Source organism: Astatotilapia calliptera, chromosome 22 (assembly GCF_964374335.1).
Source record: "Astatotilapia calliptera chromosome 22, fAstCal68.1, whole genome shotgun sequence".
Lineage (NCBI taxonomy): Eukaryota > Metazoa > Chordata > Actinopteri > Cichliformes > Cichlidae > Astatotilapia > Astatotilapia calliptera.
In genome coordinates, this window is record NC_137442.1 from 17,819,420 (window position 1) to 17,840,000 (window position 20,581).

The 20,581-nt window shown below is 40.1% G+C and overlaps 1 protein-coding gene across 2 annotated transcripts in view; it reads left to right on the top strand.

Moving 5' to 3' along the window:
• The first annotated feature begins 1,250 nt into the window (after positions 1–1,250).
• The window catches only part of nup153 (nucleoporin 153), a 22,169-nt gene continuing 2,838 nt past the window's right edge, over positions 1,251–20,581 (top strand). Inside the window, exons 1-19 of one of the 2 annotated variants that reach the window (XM_026156007.2) lie at positions 1,251–1,408; positions 5,851–6,070; positions 6,158–6,433; positions 7,260–7,399; positions 9,193–9,321; positions 10,970–11,086; positions 11,249–11,296; positions 11,461–11,514; positions 13,883–14,020; positions 14,138–14,190; positions 14,448–14,580; positions 14,691–14,852; positions 15,032–15,121; positions 15,199–15,283; positions 17,415–17,516; positions 17,604–18,251; positions 18,407–18,586; positions 18,727–19,671; positions 20,076–20,525. In XM_026156007.2, coding sequence (XP_026011792.1) covers positions 1,280–1,408; positions 5,851–6,070; positions 6,158–6,433; positions 7,260–7,399; positions 9,193–9,321; positions 10,970–11,086; positions 11,249–11,296; positions 11,461–11,514; positions 13,883–14,020; positions 14,138–14,190; positions 14,448–14,580; positions 14,691–14,852; positions 15,032–15,121; positions 15,199–15,283; positions 17,415–17,516; positions 17,604–18,251; positions 18,407–18,586; positions 18,727–19,671; positions 20,076–20,525 — 4,099 coding nt within the window. In that variant the 5' untranslated portion in view covers positions 1,251–1,279. The remainder of the gene's footprint in view (positions 1,409–5,850; positions 6,071–6,157; positions 6,434–7,259; positions 7,400–9,192; positions 9,322–10,969; positions 11,087–11,248; positions 11,297–11,460; positions 11,515–13,882; positions 14,021–14,137; positions 14,191–14,447; positions 14,581–14,690; positions 14,853–15,031; positions 15,122–15,198; positions 15,284–17,414; positions 17,517–17,603; positions 18,252–18,406; positions 18,587–18,726; positions 19,672–20,075; positions 20,526–20,581) is intronic. The other variant, XM_026156008.2, reaches the window with a different exon arrangement.

Here is a 20,581-nt window from a genome sequence, read left to right on the forward strand (position 1 = left end):
ATGAGTGTAAAAAGCAAAGCATTGGTTGTATATCTGATTTACTCTTAATGTGTAGAAAGATGTAATTTATACACCACATTATACAAGTTACACAGGAATGCTTAATTCAGCCTCCACAGGAGTCTGAAGGGGAAATGGTTATGAGTCACCTTTTCATTTAGTTCTGCCAGCTACCACAGTGAAATCCAACATATCGTTGTTATAAAGAATCAAAATGGGTCAAATTGTTTGTGAGATGAAATATGGTGATGTAGCAGCTATCGTTTATCTGAATTACTATTTAATTGTTCTTTAATGTATTTTTTTATTACTTAAGTTAACTGTTGGTGTTTCATCAGGAAGGGTGTCTGTCATAAAATATTTGCCAAATAAAACCACAGGGAGAGGCAAGGCTGAGATGGTTTGGGCATGTAGAGGAGGGATACTGGATATATGGGACCAAGGATGGTGACTATGGAGCTGCCAGGAAGGAGGAAAAGAGGAAGCTCACAGAGAAGATTCATGGATGTAGTGAAGATGTGTGTTGTTGATACATTCCTGCATACCTTGGCATATGATTCCGGACCACAATACAGTTATTACTTTTAATGCATATAAGCCTATATTTTTACAATTTTGCACTATTATTTAGTTGGATTATTACTTTTATTTAAGTAAAAGGTCTAAACATAATAATTTACCATTTTGTTAAACACTTCTTCAAACCAAAATATTCTTGAAACCTTTGTGTTGAATTAAACTCTTTGTTTACTGTATTTATTTATGATCAAACATTCATAAGGTGAGCTTCCCACTACTATGAAATTTTACTTCCACCATTTGCCAGGCAGATCTGAGTCAAAATCTAAAGTCCTTATCTCAAAATGTCTCAAAATCTCAGAGAGACGTGTAACCTGAAATTATTTGGAATTCTTAAGTCAATATTTGGAATGACAGACAACAGAAAATATTTTTCTTTTTTCAGTGGCAGAAACAAGCTTCCATATCCCTCCCCCCTACAACATCATTTAAAAAAAAATCCTGAAAATGCCTAGACAAAAGGAAAAAAACTCATTTTTCCCCTTGCAAATATATGTTGTTTAACCGTATACTTGTGATTTTTTATTTATTTATTTTTTGGTCAATGTAAATGTACAAATGTCCTTATAATTACTCGTATTACCCTTATGATAATAATTATCTCCATGATGCCATAGGCTTGACCTGTCGAGTTTACCTCCTTTGTTAGGTTGTGCAACTACATTTCCCATAGTTCCTTTGAGAGTGGCTACTGTGTTGGATGACAGCTATCCGGCGCCGAAACACCGAAAGATACTCAGACGACAGAGCCATGGCGGCCACGGGTGGAGGGAAAATTAGAAGCAGGAGATATCATATTGCCGCTAAACCTTACGCCAAGAGTAAACAGGTAAACAGAATGAACAATTTAAGTTTAAAGCCCGTTTCGAGGACCGTACAGTGACTGTAATGCTTGTATTCTTGAGGTCTTGTTATTGTTTAGTTGGAGACATTTTGTGGCCTGCAGTTAGTGCTCGTGGCCTCCACGCGCTGCTAGCATGCACAGGAAATGCTAACGGCTAAAGGCTAGCTAACTAGCTCATAGGTTAGCAAAAGCAGGCGGGCTTGACAGTCAAATCGCAACACGGTGTGTCATTTACATTAGGTTACGAGTGTTGATTAAGTGCTCATTCACATGCGAGAAGTTGAGATGGCCAACATTTGTTGAAGTCGTGAGTTTTTAACTGTTAACAAAGTTCGTAGAAAGCGAGGAAGTAGGATTCTAGCCGTTAGCCGATGGAGCTAGTGCTAGTGGACGCTAGTTTCGGGGAACGGCGCATTGTTGTCCTCGGTTCTTAAGTTTTGAGGCGTCATACTGTTGCAGGTAGACGTGGCAAGATGGTTTGGTTCTAAGTAACAACTGTCTCGGGGTACACATAACTGTTTTCCATTTTAAGCTTGTGTTGGTGGGCTGGGTGGAAACCTTTTAAGTGCTAGGCACCGTTAGCCAAATCAAAGCCAGCTGAACTGCGCAGAGAGCATTGGCTGCTTGGAAACCCACATGGTTACCTTAGTGGGTATATTTGCCGCCTGGACAGCGGTATTGTTGGCTTTAAGACCACCCTGTGATCTTAATGGTGGCTAAGACTATCTTGTGTACTTTTGTGTTTTTGTCAGTTTAAAAAAAAACTCCAGTTAACTACAAGTGTATTGGCTACTGGAGTGCAAATTAACTGGAAATCTTTCTTCCTTTCTTTCTTTTTTTCGAGAAATATACAATCGACTTTCCTTGACAATCGTCTTTAATAGTCGTAGTTGTACAATCATCAGCACCAGCACAAAGTTGTCACATTTATGAATTTCAAGTAAGACAGGATTTTGGATAGATATTATTAATGATCAAGATATATTGATTATACAAACAAAATACTACACATTTTTTAATTCGACTCTTCTGGGTTTCATGGTTTTTGTTTTCCTCCCGTGTTTGATGCTCTGGATCAGGTAATATCACAAATCAAGTATAATCAACATGTTTCTATCAAGCATTATAATTGATTGCATTCATACGACTATGTTTGACTCTTTACAAGTTGTGGCAGTGATTTATTAAGCTGCTAATTGACCAGAATCCAATTCAGGGTCACAAGGGCAGAGGGCTGGAGCCCATCCCAACTGTCATAGAACGACAGGTAGGGTACTCCCTGGGCAGGTCGCCAGACTGTTATAGGGATAATGCATATACACAGAAAAACATTCACACTTCTACCTAAAAGCACCAGTTAACCAACAGCAGAAAAAGAAGATTCATGTAATTTTCCAAGCTCTGCTGTTGTCGTGCCAGTGTCATGTTACAGCTCTTAACAGCATATCTCACATAATCAGCAACCCAGATTTTGCATAATTCAGCATTGATCCCATGGCAATGTACCCTTTTGACTTCGCACATAGTGTTAAAATAGAAATGGCATTCATGGTAACAATGAAGACAAGTACATGAAACTGTGGCATGAAACACAAAAAGAAGTTGAATAGTTTTTCATCTCTGTAACATGCGAGTCAAGGTTAAGTCTTTTTAAATTGTGCATCGATTCAATAGCACATGATGCAGAAGTGTTTGAACTTTCATATTTAAGTAAAGTCTCACTCACCCTCAAACAACAATTACCCAAATCTTATTTACAGTTTAAAAGATAGGTTTAATTTTTCATCATCAGTTTTGTTTACACAACACTTTGTTGAGAAAGCAGAAGGAGCTTGGTAAGACATGCAGTGTTTGTGCTGTTTCTGTCTTGATTCACTTCTAGGATTGCAATTCTTCAAAACAGTCGGGCTGGCTTCACTATAAGAGCACAAATTTAATTAGATATTGTTCACTTCAGGCTTCTCGAGGTTGACGTGCAGTTCGTGCAACACTCTTGGGTCTTAGCTATGCTACTGTGTCTACAGTTATGATTTTTTTTTTTTTTTTTAAAAGCAACACTATGGTGGTGCTTATGCTCATTTTTCACATTTTATACACATGTGAATACACTAGTGTATTTGCACACAGGGTAAAGTACAGGGTGCCCCACAGGTGTGTGGCATAGATAAGGAGGAAGGAAGGAGCATATATAGCTTATCAAGTGTTGAAAGTCACTGCGGGGTACATGGTGTCTCCAAAAGATGCACTTGCAAGCTGGTGCTTCTCCTCAGAGCTTCCTTTTCTGCCTTCTCTTATCACAAACAGCATTGATGTCTTAATATGAAGACACCCAAGTACAGCAATAACACCAGACTTTACATTAAATAAATGTTTTCAATAAACGTCTTCTTGCATCAAAAGACCACCAATTTAGAATCCACTTAGTCACTTATCACATCACCTGTTCAAAAAGCTTAAATCTGAAGAAGACTAATCTTTTCACCTGCTGTTTCAGGTTACACACTGAAAATAAGGCTGCTAGGCTGAGTTTTTTTTGTTTTCTTTTGTTTTTAAGAACAAACCAAAAGTAAAATGGTCTGTGTGCTGAAAGTCTATTTGCCACATAGCTTCAAATTTGGCAGGTTCTTGTTAAACTTAGCTACAGGCTGAGAGATCGGTCAGTCCTCTCTCTGGAACTGTTTTCACATTTGGTGTCTCTGGTCAGGATGCTTTCTGAAGTTTCCTTTTCTCACATTTTGCAGTCAGTATGAAACAGTTCATATCAGACATATTAACACTGCTGGAAATATTCTGTTTGGTTTAGCTGATGAAGCTAGCAGAGCATAAATGAGTTAGGACGCAGGCAAGACTGCTCAATAGTGCACTGGACTGTCCTCACATCAGCTCAGTCTGACCTCACACAAACTTTTGGGTGGATATTTTTCATTTGAATTGATTAATGTGTAGAAAAATTTCCCAAGATCGAATCCATATGTGAAAACACCCTTTTTACCTTCTTAGTATGAAGATTAGCTTGCCAGTATGCCAAAGAGACAGAACTACAGTTATGTCATTACTTTACACTAAAACAAGAAGAGTGCTATCAATGAGGGCACAGTGTTCCTCGTGTTTAGGTTGTATTTTGTGGCAGAGGCAGGGAGTATATGCACACTGCAATAGCAGTTGCTCATGGGCATAAATTATTAACTTGTAACGTGCCATGTGAAAACCTGTATAAAGTTCAAATTTTTTTATTAAAAAAAATTCTAAAATGTAAGAACTTATAGATTAACATGCAAAAAAAGTTTAATTTATCTGTGTTTAATTGTTTTCCATGACTTTTTAACTCAAAGATGTCAAATTATGACCGATGTTTATTGTGGTTTAATAATTACACAAATTGTCACCTGTAGTATGTTCATAAATAATTAAACTTCTGATAATGTGCATTATCATAGCTTATATTTCGGAAAAAATCACTAAGCACTAATTAGCTGCTCTCCACTGAGTGTCTCCTGCTGTGGATGAGTTTCATCATTGTGGACTGCAGTTGCTAATGGTCGAGCTCGCTTTGTAGCCTTAGTGAGCTGTGTGTAGAAGTCCATGACCAAGCTCTCTAGTTGCTGTAGTTTCTAGTTAAAGTGAATCACAGTTCTTCTGCAGGACAAATTAAGGACTGCTGTTGTCAACTGCAGTCCAAGATGGGGAAGTTGGAATACAAGGCCCAGAGCTAAATTGCATAGACTGATGAGCTACCGAGTAGGGAGACAAGAATGAGGGGAACTAAATTAATTGTAGATTGTTTTGTTCTCAGAGATGGCTTAAAAAAGTTACAAATCATAAAATGTGTGTCCCAGTATAACTGGGTGTTGAAATGCATTTACTTTCTATGCATGGTATTTAGAAGATTTGACTCCTCTGCATCGACAGGAATTCATCCAGTGTTTGACCTGAGTACAGTGCAGAACGTCACTTGCTCAGTGTTTCACAGAAGCATGCACAGTGCCTGACCCAATTTCTGTGCTTGTTTTGTTTTGCGCCAGTGAAGACGAATAGAGTCTCATTGCAAATGACGGGCTGTGCACTTGATTCAAATAAAAAAATCCAATGTATAGCTGTAGTTTGCTAATCTGCAATGTCCAGGGTTTTTATGACTCGGTTATGTGGAGTTGATTTACCACAAGTTTATTAGGTCTTTTGACTGAGTATGGGATTTTTTTGTGTTTTGGTGTTAAAAGTGAAAAATCCACAAGACTCAACTAGCAACACTTTTAGCAGGGAATTTTATTTTACATACATTGCATAGTGTCCAGTGCTAGTTGTCAAAGGAATTTTCAAATGAAACAGCTGCAAATACTGACTTGGTTTGTTTTTTATGTTTAATTTAAATATTATTTATTTTACACCCTTATTGACTCTTTCCTCTCCCCTCCTCTTGGTTTTATCAGCAGCAGTCAGGCCTCATCAGTCGAGTGACAGACACAGTAAAGAGCATCGTTCCTTCCTGGCTGCAGAAATATTTCAAGAATGGCGATGCTCCTGAAGGAGGAGTGGATATACATGGGACAGAGCAAAACTGCAAACCGCCTCCTCCTCCTAATGGTAGCGAAGAGGGACCACCTCCCCTCGATGGACGTGACTCCCCAGAGCCAAGTACTAGTAACACAGGTGAGGGGTCTTTCAGATCATATGGTTAGTGGTGATATTTTTTTTGTATTGCTGAGCTCACCTGTCACATTTGTCCTTCTTACACAGAGCCCTCAACAAGCAGAGCATCCCTGAACTTTCAGGAATATGTGCTCTCGCGACCTCCTCTTAGTCGCTCCCATCTCCACTTCACCCCACTGGATGCCTCCTCCCCAACTTTGGGGGCTTCCAGTAGCCTCTTCTCACAGCCCTCCACCTCCTCAGCCCCTGGACCCTTTTCCACTGGCTTTTCCTTGGTAAAAGAGATTAAGGATAACCTGTCACAGCATGAAGATGATAACATCTCCACCACAAGTGGATTCTCCTCCCGTGCATCTGACAAGGGTAAATAGATGGCAGATTTGTGTGTTTAAGTGTTTTGTAATGTAATCTGACATAATGTAAATATTTAAAAAGTGGCAGCTACAAACATGAAATCCGCAATGTTCTGCATACACTCGCTTTTCCTCCAAAGTGGGTTGAGATAGTGGAGCAGTTAGAAGAAATTTAATTCTCAGTTGATGAGTGAATTGAGCCTCAGTGTTGAGTTCTTTGGATCTGTTGTGCCGTTAAACCGGTCTGTGTTCAGACTATTTGGCTACTGTTGTTTAAATGTAAACACACAACTACAACCCCATATATAGCCTTGACCGCAATGTGTTGGACTTCCATACATTTGCATATGCAAAGCTGATTTCTTTATTCCAGGACTCTACCCTTTGAATACTGTTTGTTCGTGGGATGAAACCATGTTTAGCACAGCTAGTAAGGTAATTACAGGATGAAGAAAGGGAGTCTGAACAGATTTGACGTAAAAGTTATAATTTGAGTTGATTTTTATGATCTTCTTATAAACATTGTTTTTCTCGCCTCAGACTAAGCAGAACTGGTGATTTTGCTTTTTGGATACATTTTTAGATTAAAATGCAATCAAATAAGTATTGCATATGTGGATGGGCAGTTCAGGTAGAGGGGATCTAGTATATACAAACAACTCAGCCACATAACCAAAACAAAGTGCTGTAATTAAAATAAATAAATAAATTACATTTTATATCCCACACTTTTTGGACAGATTTTCAAAGCCCTATAGAGCCACGGCTAGAAGCTAGATTAACACACTAGTGCTCTCTTGAATTATAGAGATTTTCAGTATCTCTTTCTTTTTCAGATGTCCCCACTTCTAAAACGGCATCACTTCCTCAGCTTTGGTCCCCGGAGACAGACAGAACAAACTCTGGACCTCAACCTTCCCAGTCCAGCCTGAAAAAGCCTGCTTTCAACCTGTCTGTCTTTGGAACATCATCCAATGTGAGTGTTTGTCTGTCCAACAAGATCCTGAATCTCTCAGCATGTAATGTTTCTAAAAAGCTCTTAAAAAAAGAGTTTCATACATGTTTTACCAGGGTGCCATGAGATGAGTGAGGAACATGATTGGGTGAAGCTTGCTTATCACAACAGCTTCATGTAAATGTGCTGATCTTTGCTTCGAAGTGCAGTCAAATGTTGATCCTTCGAGCTCTAAATTATAAATTTACAGTGATATTTTTGTTGGATAATATTAGGGCGATTATTTTGATAGTCGACTAGTTACCGATTATTTTTACGATTAGTCGACTAATCAGATCATGCATCTATTGGACGTACAACGTACAGCTTATTGCACCAGCATGCATCTGCTCTTATATAACTATCATTAGCTTACAGTTTTAAGTGTTTAAGGTATGTGCTAACTAAAAATAAAGACAAGATGATAGTTTATTACATTTTAATGAAATTTGCTGATTGTCTCGGTGAAGTTTAATAAACTCAGCCATCTGCTCCTTGCTATCTAAAATATAACAGGACACTGGAGTATATTCTCTACCATCTCACACTTCTGATGATCAGTTGTCTGCTTGACGTTTATACATCTGTGTAAAAACTATAACTTTAATCTCAGCCAAACCGATTTACTCAGGAACAAATAAAATACTGAAAAAAGCCAAACAACATTGTTAAGTTATCTAAGTGACTTGTACATCACGTTTGACCTGAGTAGCGAAAGAGGGCGGTGGGTTTGAAAACAATTTGCCGGGAGTTCGGTGTTCTCACGGGCTCTAGTGAGCCTTGAACCCCGGCTAGCTATCGAGCTGGTGGGTAACAGACGTCTCCGAAAACGTCGGAGCGCTTTTGAAAATATGTGGTGTCTTGATAAACTGAGCAGATATTTGAGGTTTACACAGCTACATTCTCGCCTGAAAATATGCTAAACGTTTATTTTGTGACCCAGAAAGAATAATAAGAGTAATATTAAAACTAACTAGCTGCCGCCATTGTTGGAAACTGAGCAGGGCCGCGCTATGAATTCTGGGACACAGCTTCTTCTTCTTCGGGGTTTAACGGCAGCTGGCATCCTTGTACATGCAGTGCTGCCATCTTCTGTTTCAGTCCGCTATTGCACTCTTAAATTCTACTACTTATTCCTGCATCTTTTGGGATCTTACAAAGTCGACTATTAAATTAGCCGTCAACAATTTTGATAGTCGACTAATCGTGGCAGCCCTAGATAATATGTAAAATCACTGTTACTATCCCTCTAAGAGACAATATCTTGTTTACAAGATTACTTTAGTAATGTTAGGCTGCTTTACATTTACTTTTTGAGGCCAACCAATTCATAGCAAGTAGCATTGCTGTTCAGTCTAGCTCTGATTTTAACAAGACAAAACAACAGTTGAATATTTAAACAAAAAAGTAAGAGTAACGCCTAATACAAGTCTGAGCTTGTCGGACATGTTTTAGGAAGCTCTAATGTAACAGTTAGTAATTCCCTGTAAAACCACATGAGATTATAATAAATTAACTTCTAAGAATATGTGAAAGCTATGGTTTGACCAGTAAAAGTCATAGTATACCTTTGACTTTCATTGTATATTGAAGGCACTATAACACATATTTGCAGTTTAACTTTGCACTTGATTTATTTTGAAATGTTTTTCTTATTTCATGAGTTAAAGTAAAGTAAATCATAACAAATAGCCCTCTCATAAATTAGGATAATAACTAATTTAGGAATGTATGAAAAAATGACTCAGAATTATATTTACCTTCCTCCGTTCCAGTCCACTTTAAACAGCACTGTGCTGAACTCTAGCCAGCTTGGAGATTCACCCTTCTACCCCGGGAAGACCACCTATGGTGGTGCAGCTGCAGTCAGGAGCTTGCGCAGTCGTCCTGGAACACCGTATCAGGTGAGCAAGATGATGGTCATGTATGGTGTTAAAACAGAAGCTTTTATTGTTACCATGGCACCGAGTAGCAGTCTATCGCAGTAGGTCTTATGCGTTGTATTTTATTTATTTATTTTTTATTTGGTTGGTACACCCTTGTAAAACATAATATTCATGCATTCACTCTGTTACATTTACAGGTGTGCTTGCATTTATTTTTAATGTAGCTTGTGTTGAATAAAACAGTGAAAACATGGGTTGCACTGAAGTATATTTTTAATCTTGTAATAAAAAGTGTCTATATATCAGGAGTTTTTGGATTGTCTAACATTGTAGTAGTTTGCAGTAGTTTCTGAGGGTCGGATTTGATCCAGAAAAACACATGAATGCCCTGCTAATGTAGACTGTTGTTCTGGTAGTGTAATGTAGTCCGGCTTATCCAGGTAGACAGTTTTATCTAATAAAGTCCTTTTTCTTCTTCTTCTTCTTCTTCTTTTTTTGTCTGGCTGATGTTAGGATTATCTGCTTTTGTGACCACAGTGATTGGTACCAGATGTAGCACGTAGCTAGCCAACCTTGGCTTGATTGTTTGCTAATGTTGCCTTTGGCAAAATGGCACTCAAAACCACAGCAGTTTTGTGTTTGTTGAGTTTGTGTTGGAGTCTGTTTGGTGGAAGCTATTAGGACTGTGTGGTATGATTAAAATCTCATATCCTGATATGTTTCTGTTTTACATGAGAAATTTTGTACTCAGGACTGAACATTACTCATTCATATACGATTATTTGTCTCTTTTATTTAAAACTCATGAGCAACTGTTTAAGAATGTAAAAATGCGACTTTATAAAGTCTAAAATACTTCTTAAAACTAAATGATTAAAGACCCAGCATAAAATATTATTATACAAAACATCAAATATAAACATTGTACCTTAAAGGTTCACTCTAGGATTTATTTTGACCATGTGATGGTTCTTTTGTTTCTCATTCGTAAACTTGCTCCATATTCGTTCATATGGTTCTTTCATAGGTGGTCGAATAGGTTTGTGGTGGCCCGTTTTGCGGACCACTGTGCAGCATAATATGCAAAGTACAGTTTGGTCTCTGTCAGACTTTCTGTAACTAAACAAAGTTCTTGATACAGAGGTAGTTCCTGGGTTAGCAGTAAGATCCTTCATTTGTCTCAACTCACCGTTCTCTCTTTCCGAGCTACAATGTGTGTTCTGTCTCAGCTCCACTCGTCATTCTGGTATTCATGTTTCTGTTTGCATCCATGTGTTGCCATGTAAGATTGCCCACCATAATACAAATGATGATGAAAATATCGCTGTAAACGGTGTATTTGGCAACACAAGGAAATATATAAGTGGTTACTGGAATCCATTTCAAAGCTGTTGTTGCTTACTTTTGGTGATGTGAATGAGAAGGAGGCACAGCATTCAATTTTTGTCCTGCGCACAGACACCAGTCCACACGCTGTTGGGTGTAAAATGCTAGAGAGGTTAAAGGTATAATATGCTCATATATTGGCAATAATTGTGTTTAATAAACAATAAATGTTGCATAGAGCATGTTTAAGATGGTGGAGTAAGTTGTTTGTTTGTGATACTGACATTATAGTTTGAATATTGATTAAACTGTAGACTGAAGTAGTTTATCTGATATGCAGGCCCCGGTGAGGAGACAGATCAAGGCCAAGCCTGCTGGTGCTCAGCCCTGCGGGGTAACCAGCGCCACAGCCAGACGCATCCTGCAGTCTTTGGAGCGCATGTCGAGCCCACTTGCTGTGAGTACACACATGCAAGATGAAATTATACTTTTTATTATACTTGTTTGGTGTCCCACACGGAAGTGAATATGCAAATATAAACATTGTCGAAATGTTCTGGCAGGTGTTCCTGCTTAAAATCTTTAAACCTGATGGACATTTATTTGTCTTCATTTACAGGATGCCAAGCGAATCCCTGCAGCAGCCTCATCCCTCTTACTGTCACCAGTAAGAGCTTTTAATATTCAGCATACACATCTGTGACACTTTGTACATTGCAGCACATGATGTGAGGATAAACACCCCAGACATTGAGAAGCTGGTTTATATTATTTTGTTATACTGACACCACATCCAGCCCAAAAAGTTCTCACTTGAGTTCTGTCTTGCAGCCAGTGGATGGTGTAAATCCAGATGCGTTACATCTCCTGTCTAAAAGGAAACGGGTAAGTACCAGTTTTAGAATATATGTGGCCATCAAAATTTTAGTTAGCTCATAGCTGTCCAATTTTAGCCTTGTACCTCTGGTTCGTTAATAACGGTGTTGAATGTGGGTGAAAGCTTGTGGTTGCAGATCAACATCTACATTTCTCAAGTGTCCTCTGCAGTGTGCTTAGTGATACAAACAGGAGATCATTGTACAAGTGCAGCAGCACTTGTTGCAATTTGTCTTCATGTCATTTCTGTCCCCTACCGGTTTGGTCTCCTTTACGCTTATTAACGGGAGTCTCCTCAGCTGTTCCTCACTCTGTGTGTATCTCTTATGTGTCCTCACACACCTGTGAGCAAAACTCTGGCAGGCTCATGAAATGGTGTTAATGTGCGCTGTATTAAGTGCTGTCCATTGTTAAATTGTGCCAGCTCTGGAATGAACTTGTCCTCAGTAATAACTGTCAGGCGTTGCCAGCTGTAACAGCTGCAGTGCAGAACAATGGTGTATTCACCCTTACAGGTCTGAACAAGAAACCCTGCTTACCCAAACCAGGGCTTTCATGTGTAATTTCTGTTTTACTCTTGGCATGGTTCAAAATATAACCAAGCAGTTACTAGAATTTTCTTGGTTATGCCTCTTGAGGCAGTGGTATTTTATTTTTGTTTTTGTTTTAGTCTTACATAAGCAATCCTGATACGAACCCCATATTTTTAAATTAAAATATAATCTTGACAGTCCTCTGTGGGTCCACATTGCAATTTCTTTATGACAGCATCTGAAGGATTGCTATAAAGTTATCTTTGAAGTACAATTTTATGTATGTTTAGTAGAGCTGGGCGATATGAGATTTTTTCATATCACGATATGTTTTTTTCATTTCAGGCGATAACGATATCTATCACAATATAAGCCAAATAACTATATTCGTAAGATTTAAATGTGCCGTTGCTCACAAGTAAAATGTGAAATAATCAGCAGCTTGTTTTTATTTAAATATTTATTTCCCATAATAAGTTCAACAGGGTAGATGTACTTAAGGAACATGAGACTTTTTCAGATAAATAAAGGCAAATATTGCAAACTACACAAAAGGCAGCCGCTAAAGCGTTTAAGTTTCAAAATAGAACAAACGAAACAGACTAAATTGTCAATTCCACTTAGAAACAAAATATTAATTCTAAAAATAAATCTTAGTTTGTTTTACAGAAGAACAGACAAAACTGACTAACTTTTGTCAATATCAAATAAACTGAGAACTAAAAGGAAATTCTCAATCTCTCCTTGTTGTATAGCTTAGCTTTTCAAACAGTTTTAACAGTTACTTTAGTCTGACAAAAGCCGAATGACGAATTAGCGCTTCCAGTCAGAGACTGAGGCTACGTCCACACGTACACGGGTATTTTTGAAAACGGAGATTTTTCGTTTTAAAAAATAATCCCGTCCACACATAAAGGCAGAAATGAAGGAAAACGCTGCTATGAACATGCCAAAGCAGCAGGTGGCGCTAGATTCCTAACCGTGCCGAAATGTTGGCCAATCAGAAGTCTAGAATCCTCGGTGGGGAAAAGGTAAACAAAGCTGGGGCATAGAAGCAGAACCGAGTCGTATGTGTGGAGGGACAGTAACTGTGTGTATATGTAAGCATTTAAACACTGCAGAGAGTAGAATTAACAGTAACAGTATTGTAGAAATTCATTTCACCGAAACAATAACGTGGCGCACAGTGTGACGCATGCACCAGTTTATTGTATTTCCAGACTTGCTTTCGGCACAATTTACAGTGCACGCTACTCTGTTTTTTGTCAGACTTGAAATAGCCGAAATACCTTCACACTACGGAACTTCTATGGCTCTTCCGTTCGACAATCTCTCCGGCATTGGAACCATCATCTGTTTTCTCTTCGGTCACGCTCGGTTGATTTTTCTAGTCGGCACACTCATTTCCTCCATTATGCGCTGGCTCCATTACCCGCTGGCTGCTTCCCAAACAAACACACGTGCGGCTTGGCACTTGTGCTGTACGTAACAAGCCACGCGACGTGACGCTGCGGCTGTGATTGGTTCGGCTCTGCGCTACTTAATTTGGATTGGCTGACCTTTTTTTTTTCTTTTTCTTTTTTCTTTGAGGACAAGAGCGGTGAGGTCTATCGCGATAGCTTAATTTCTCTATCGAGTAAAAGTTATATCGCGATACATATCGTTATCGTTCTATCGCCCAGCTCTAATGTTTAGAGAAGTTGATGTTCACATTTCAGATCGGTTTCATTTTTGAGTAGAAAGGAATGAACTGTTTCTGAATATGGACACAGAAAAGACCAAGAATCAAACACTGCCCTCTCAGTTAACTCTATTTTTATTTATTTTTTTTCTCCTAAATCCAGATGGACTCTAACCTTCCACCGGTGCAAAAACTTGTGGTTCCTGCTGCTTCTGTGTCAGGAAACCGCTCTGTGTCCTTCAGGCCTACTTTAACCCCCGGAGGAGTGACTCGAGCTGTAGACAGGACTGCAAGAGATACAGTTAGTTGCACGGTGGTGCCTCCCGCCATGATATTTCTGTATTTGACTGTAGCCAGTCAGAATATATCAAATATAAAAACTGTTTGTAATCCCTTTGTTTTTGCATTATTCCCATAGCACACAAGACAATCACCACAGCTTCCTGAAGCGACCCCAGGTCCATCTCAAAGGTAAAACAGTGACTCTGATTAATCAGGTTCAAGTCTAACTTAAGAACGATGTTCCTGTCTCTGAGAAACTGAGGTAACAGTTTCCTCAGTCCATTTACTATTCTTACATTTTCAGATTTATGTCCTGCTTAAAAATCTTGTTTAGAATTTATCTCACAAATTAATTTATTTTAGTCAATTTATTCAAAGTAAGAAAACACGACAAGTTAAATGATTCAAATGGTTGTTTATACCTGTTTTTGTTGTTGTTTTTTTAGCACAAAGAGTTCTAGTGGACCAGTTTATCCTCTGTCCAGCACACCTGCAGTCAGCAGCGTGAGCTCTGGAGGAGGAAAGATGAAGAGAGGGAAGACCAGTGCTCGGCCCTCCTCCAAACGTCTGGAAGATGAGGTGAGATCTTGATTTATCTAATTGTGATCTTTTTGTAAGTTATCACAGTCTTCATCCAGTAAGAGAAACAAAGGTATAACGTGTTGCTTCTGCTTGTTTTCTGACTGCAGGTTGCGGAGGTGCCAGAGCTCCCGGCCATTTTACTTCCCATCAGCACATCTGCATTACCCACCTTCAGCTTCTCTTCTCCTTTGCCGCCGCTCAACACTTCCACTAGCTCCTCTCCCAAGATCCCGGCTGTTACTCCTGTTAAGGAAACAGTCCCAGATAAGGTACGTCTTAAAGCATCCAAGCGTTTTTCTGTCATAAAACTGCGAGTCTCAATTGTTAATTGACATCAAAACAAACTTTGAACTAGTTCAACTTGACTTTACTGGTGAGTAAGTGACTGAAATAATGCTTTTCAGTCAGCACCAATTAGGGTTTTTTTTTTTCTTTTCACTTTTTACAGGATCCACCAAGAGCCTCAACACCACTTTTCACATTTTCCTCCCCTATTGTCAAATCCACTGCTGCTAGCCCACCTTCCTTTTCCCCCTCTGTAAGTATTTTTTCTACTTTTTTAATAATTACACAACCTTGCTTTAGAAGGTTAAATTGATAATTGTTTCTCTGTAGGCTGGATTTACTTTTAGTGCACCTGTAGCCAAGCTGGGTCCTTCTATGGTGAATGGAAAGCTGACCACGCCCATAGCAGCAGCAGGTAAGTGTTTTGTGTCACAAAAATGCCAGAGGCCCTTTCACATACATTGTGACAGTATATTTAAAATAGTGCTGTCAGCATTAATCTCGTTAAAATGACGTTAACACCATAACTGCATTAATGTGGCAAATCTGTTAACAAGTTGCCGCGGATTGCCCTGTGCGTAGGGCAGCAAGGCGTCAACGTGTCAGCGCGGTTAGCTCGTTAATGGATATTTGCCTCGTTAATGCAGTTATGGCGTTAACCTAATTTTCACAAGATTAATGCTGGCAGCACTATTTGATTGTATTGAGCAACGTGCAGCATGGTGTCGGCTGGTGAGCACTTGCTAATGTGTGTTGTACTGAAATTTTACTGTTGTGCAGTGTGATGTGTATCTGCACGACAGTTAGAAAAGATGGTGAGCAGCCACAAAGAAGACACAGTACAGTCAGAGTGAAGCACCCATTTTGCGCGGTTCCTTCTACTGAAATGATTTATGATAAATGGACTCATACTTGTATGTAGGGCTGGGCCATATTATACCGTTCACGGTAATACCGGTACAATGTTAGGCAAGAAAATTAAAAAAATCAGAAAAGAAAATATTGCGATAGAATATGGGTAAAACGCGCATGCGCAGTGCCTTTTTTCTTCATACACACATGGCTGAAAAAGCATGGCGGCAACGGAGAATGAGAAGGGGAAAGCCAATCGTTGAGTGAAACGGATGACCCAGTTTGTAAAAATGGTGCCACTTCAGTGATGTGGAACTGGTTTGGTGTTTGTCTGTCAGATACCCACCAAGTATACCCACCAAGTACTTTACCAGGTGTAACTATGAAGTTTAACTTCCAGGCATCCATGAAAACAGAATTTATTACATTTAACGGCGTTAGAAGTTAGCAGGAAGCTAGCGGAAGTTAGCTCGCTAGTTTCGCTAGTTACCTAAGCATGATATTGCATGTTCTGACTGAGAGATTTCTGAAAAAATTCAAACGTACAGCTCTGCTGTCACTTCCAACATAAATGAAGACAAAAAACTAAACAGCAGTGACGTTTGTAGGGTTACTGAAGTTGGGCTAGGTGGTATATAATGATGTGCTACGTGATCGCTAGCGACACAGCTATGTTAGCATAACATAAACAGTGAAGCTGCAGGATAAACGCTAATACTTTTCCACTTAGTAAAAGCTAACGTGAGGGTTCCTGATGGTTAGAGACAAATGCAATCGCATGGCAGGATGCTGTAAACGGACCAAACTTCAGTCAGGAGAACAACTGAGATAATCCATCCACAATAGAAGGTTAGTCATTAATATACTGCAACAACATGGGAATAGAGCAGCTGTGATAGAATACAGCATTAATGAATCAATGTTACAGAAGTGGAGGAAGCAAGAAGAATGAGTTGAATAAAATTTGATTTATCTGACTGCTTTGTTTTGCTTAATGTGTCTTATAATCCCGTGCACCTTATGGTGCACTCTGAAAAAAAAAATGTATTTGACTTTTTTTATTTGGCACACTGCAGTTTAATGTTGCAAAGCACCTCTTTTTAACTTCAGTGGATATTATACATGGTTATGCTCAGGATATGTCAGCCCATTTCTACTGGAAATGCCTTTGGTTAAACTTTCAGCAAGGAATTTGCATTTGCACTGTTAAATTTTTATATAGCTTTAATGCACATTAAGAACAGCTGCTTGTTTAAGTGAAAATAAATGGATGGGTTTTTTGCACTAGTAAAGTTGTGGAGTTGTATTTTGTATTTTGTCTCGCATCAATTATATCGTCAGTTATATCGTTATCGCAAATTTTCAAATATATATCGTGATAAATATTTTTGGCCATATCACCCTGCTCTACTTGTATGCTTTCCTTCTACTCACATTGAGTATGCAAAACATTTCATACTACAAGTCCAATTCAGTACTTTTCCTCTATGCCTAAGCATTTTTCTAACATTCACATGCTGGTGTCTGACGTTTATTGGCAGAGGAGCGCTGTTCCGCACATGACGTCACCCTGTTAGAAGTAATTGTGGAGTGAGCTCTTTGAAGCCTAAATCATGAATTCTGGCTTCCTGTTAGTTTGTATCAACTGAGAAACCTTGAAATGAGTTTTTGGTCTCATGTTTTCATGTTTACAGTAAAAGCAGCTGTAAAAAAAAGCACAGAAGACTTTGAAGGACCTTTCAAACCAGCCAAGACCTTGAAGCAGGGCAGCGTCCTCGATCTTCTCAAAGCCCCTGGTTAGTCTTTGTATTTTGTGTTATCAAAAATTTTCAGATGTTTGACTTTGAAGTTCATTGCTTTAATTAATGTTCTGGTTTCTTCAGGTTTCGCCTCTCCAGACGCTCAGATATCCCCAGCTCGCGATGCTACTCCCCAGCAGACGTCCACACAGTCCACTGCCCCCGCCTCCACCTCTGCAACCTCCTCCATTTCTTCAACGGGGTTTGGTGGTTTGTTCAAACCCTCAGCAGACTGGACCTGTGATGTCTGTTTGGTTCCGAACAAGCAGTCAGACACGAAGTGTGTTTGCTGCGCAGCCCCACAGCCCAAGTCTTCATCCAAATCCATGGACAGTAAACAGTCACCCTCCACCTCTGTTGGGCTGGAGAGCAGCAGCAGCACTAACACCACCTCTACCACTACAACCACAACAGGTTTTGGCACAATGTTTTCCAAACCTGCCGGCACCTGGGACTGTGATACCTGTCTTGTTATAAACAAACCGGATGCAGTAAAGTGCGTGGCCTGCGAAACGGCCAAACCCGGAACGGGACTCAAACCCTCACTGACTCTTTCTTCGGCCTTCTCGCCGGTTAAGACTGTATCTACTCCTGCAGCCGCAGTTTCTACAGAGTTCACCGGGTTTGGAGACAAATTTAAAAAACCTGAGGGTGCATGGGAATGTGATACCTGTATGGTGCAGAACAAAGCAGAGGACACAAAGTGTGTGGCCTGCACGAGTGCTAAACCAGGTAATGAATTAAAAATGTTGCTTTTCTGTTGCTGAATCTTGGCTTTAGGTTGCACCAGCTCTCCTTTGCAGTTTTTCAACTTATATATATATATATATATATATATAAAAATGTATTTATTTTTTTCCCTCATGATCTCATCATTGACTGTGCAGGAGCATCAGCAGGAGCCTCTTCATCAACCAGCAGTGCCCCTGTGTTGGGATTGGCAGAAAAGTTCAAGAAGCCAGAGGGAGCCTGGGAATGTGATGTCTGTCTTGTGCAGAATAAAGCATCTGATGTACAGTGTGTCGCCTGTCAGGCAGGCAAACCTGGAGCTAAAGTGGAACCCAAGGGTAATAAATGCACTCTACTTGCAGTATTTTTCAATAGCATGTAAATACTAGTTAAGTGTGTAGGGTACTAAAAGGTTTTCTCTTGTGTTGTTGTTTCATTACATCACTTTTCCCTCTTTAATTGTGTCCTCTCGTTTCAGCCTTTGGTTCTACTTTTGGTTCCTCAGCCAGTGGAACCTCAGGATCTTCTGCCTCTAGTACTGGAGGTTTTAAGTTTGGCACATCAGACAGTACTTCAGCATCTGGAGCAGGGGGTTTCAAATTTGGAGGCTCGCTCACTGAGTCGACCTCGTCTTCTTCATCAGGTGGATTCAAATTTGGAGTACCGTTTGGAAGCTCCTCATCAGAAACCACTTCTAAAGGCACTACTGCTACATCAGGGTTCAAATTTGGCAGCTCGTCTGAGAGCTTTAAATTTGGGGCTGCCTCTAGTGATGATAAAAAGTCAGACCAGCCTGCTGCAGGTTCTGGGTTTAAGTTTGGAGCTAGCGGTGGGATAGCGTTTGGAACTGGATCTTCTAGCACAGAAGGCAACTCTTCTAAGGGAGGCTTCACAATTGGACTTTCAAAACCCGAAGAGAAAACAACAGTCACCTCGACAACCTCCTCATCCTCCATTACTTTCACGCCTCCCTCCTCTCAAGAAAATAGTAACAGTAAAACATCTTCGAGTGACACAGCATATACAGACACCGGCTCAGGCAGCATCTCAGCAGCCACAGCCGGGTCTGTATTTGGGAAATTGGGGGAGCCGAGTTTGGCCACCAGTGCACCACAAGTAGTCCCTACTTTTGGGTCCTCACAGGCGGCTAAAGAACCCGCTGCTCCTACATTTACCTTTGGTAAGCCAGAGGAAAAGAAGGAAGCGGTTACCTCCTCTGCTCCGTCTACCTTCCTCTTTGCTGCTGCAAGTAAGGATGCAGATACTACACAGGCCTTCACTGGTGGCTTTTCGTTCAGCAAGCCCAATGCTCCAACAGAGCAACCTCCACCTGCTTTCACTTTTGGAAAGTCAACAGACAAGAATGAAACATCATCTTCAGAAGCCCCAAAGCCTACCTTCGCTTTTGGAAAAAGTGCTGCAGGTACTTAAATTTCTGTCACTTAACAGCACTTTGGGTAGATTGTGGTTTCTAGACCATTCATGCAGTTTCTTTTACTATCATAAAAAATGCTTAAGCAATTCTGGGATTCAGTATCTTGCTGCAGTTCAGTAGATTCATTTTATAAAATTTTAATCTTTTTCTTGCAAGAAGATGCCAAAGTATCCACGTTTTCACCCTGTGATTGTGTAGGTCTTTTGTGCTTAAAAAAAAACATTCTACTCTCTCATTGTATTACTAAGACCTCAGGATGTGTGATAACCTGGAAACATCTGTTTGTCTTTCATTGCTATGACATGTGTGTTGGTGCCTTAAAAGGATACTGTGGGTTTAATTGCTGTTTTCTGCTGTTTTATTGATCTCTGTCATGATCTCGTCCTGCACAGAACCTGCTTCTGCTGCTCCAAAACCAGCTTTTTCTTTCCTGGCAAGTAAACCAACCAATGTCACCAACTCCACCACTTCATCGTCCTCCACCCCAACTCCCAGTCTGTTTGGTGCTGCCAGCGGCAGCAGCAGCAGCACCTCCACATCGGCCCCAGCTCCCTCTGCAGCTCCAAACACTTTCATGTTTGGTCAGCCTGCTGCGGCCTCCAGTGACGCTCCTCCAGCTAAAAACTTCATCTTTGGCCAGAGTCAGGACAGCCAGCCACCTGCCCCCTCAGCTGCGCCTCTCAACTCCACTTCTGCTCCTGCTCCAGCTCAGCCTTTCATCTTCGGTTCTCCAACCAATGCTGCTGCTGCTGCTGCTCCTCCTGCTCCTGCTGCTGCTGCTGCTGCTGCTGCTCCCACCTTCAATTTTGGTGCAGCAGCGCCCTCTGCTGCCTCCTCATCAGGTCTGTAACTATGAAGTATCTACATCAGGTATTATAAGTGATCAATTTGTTTATGA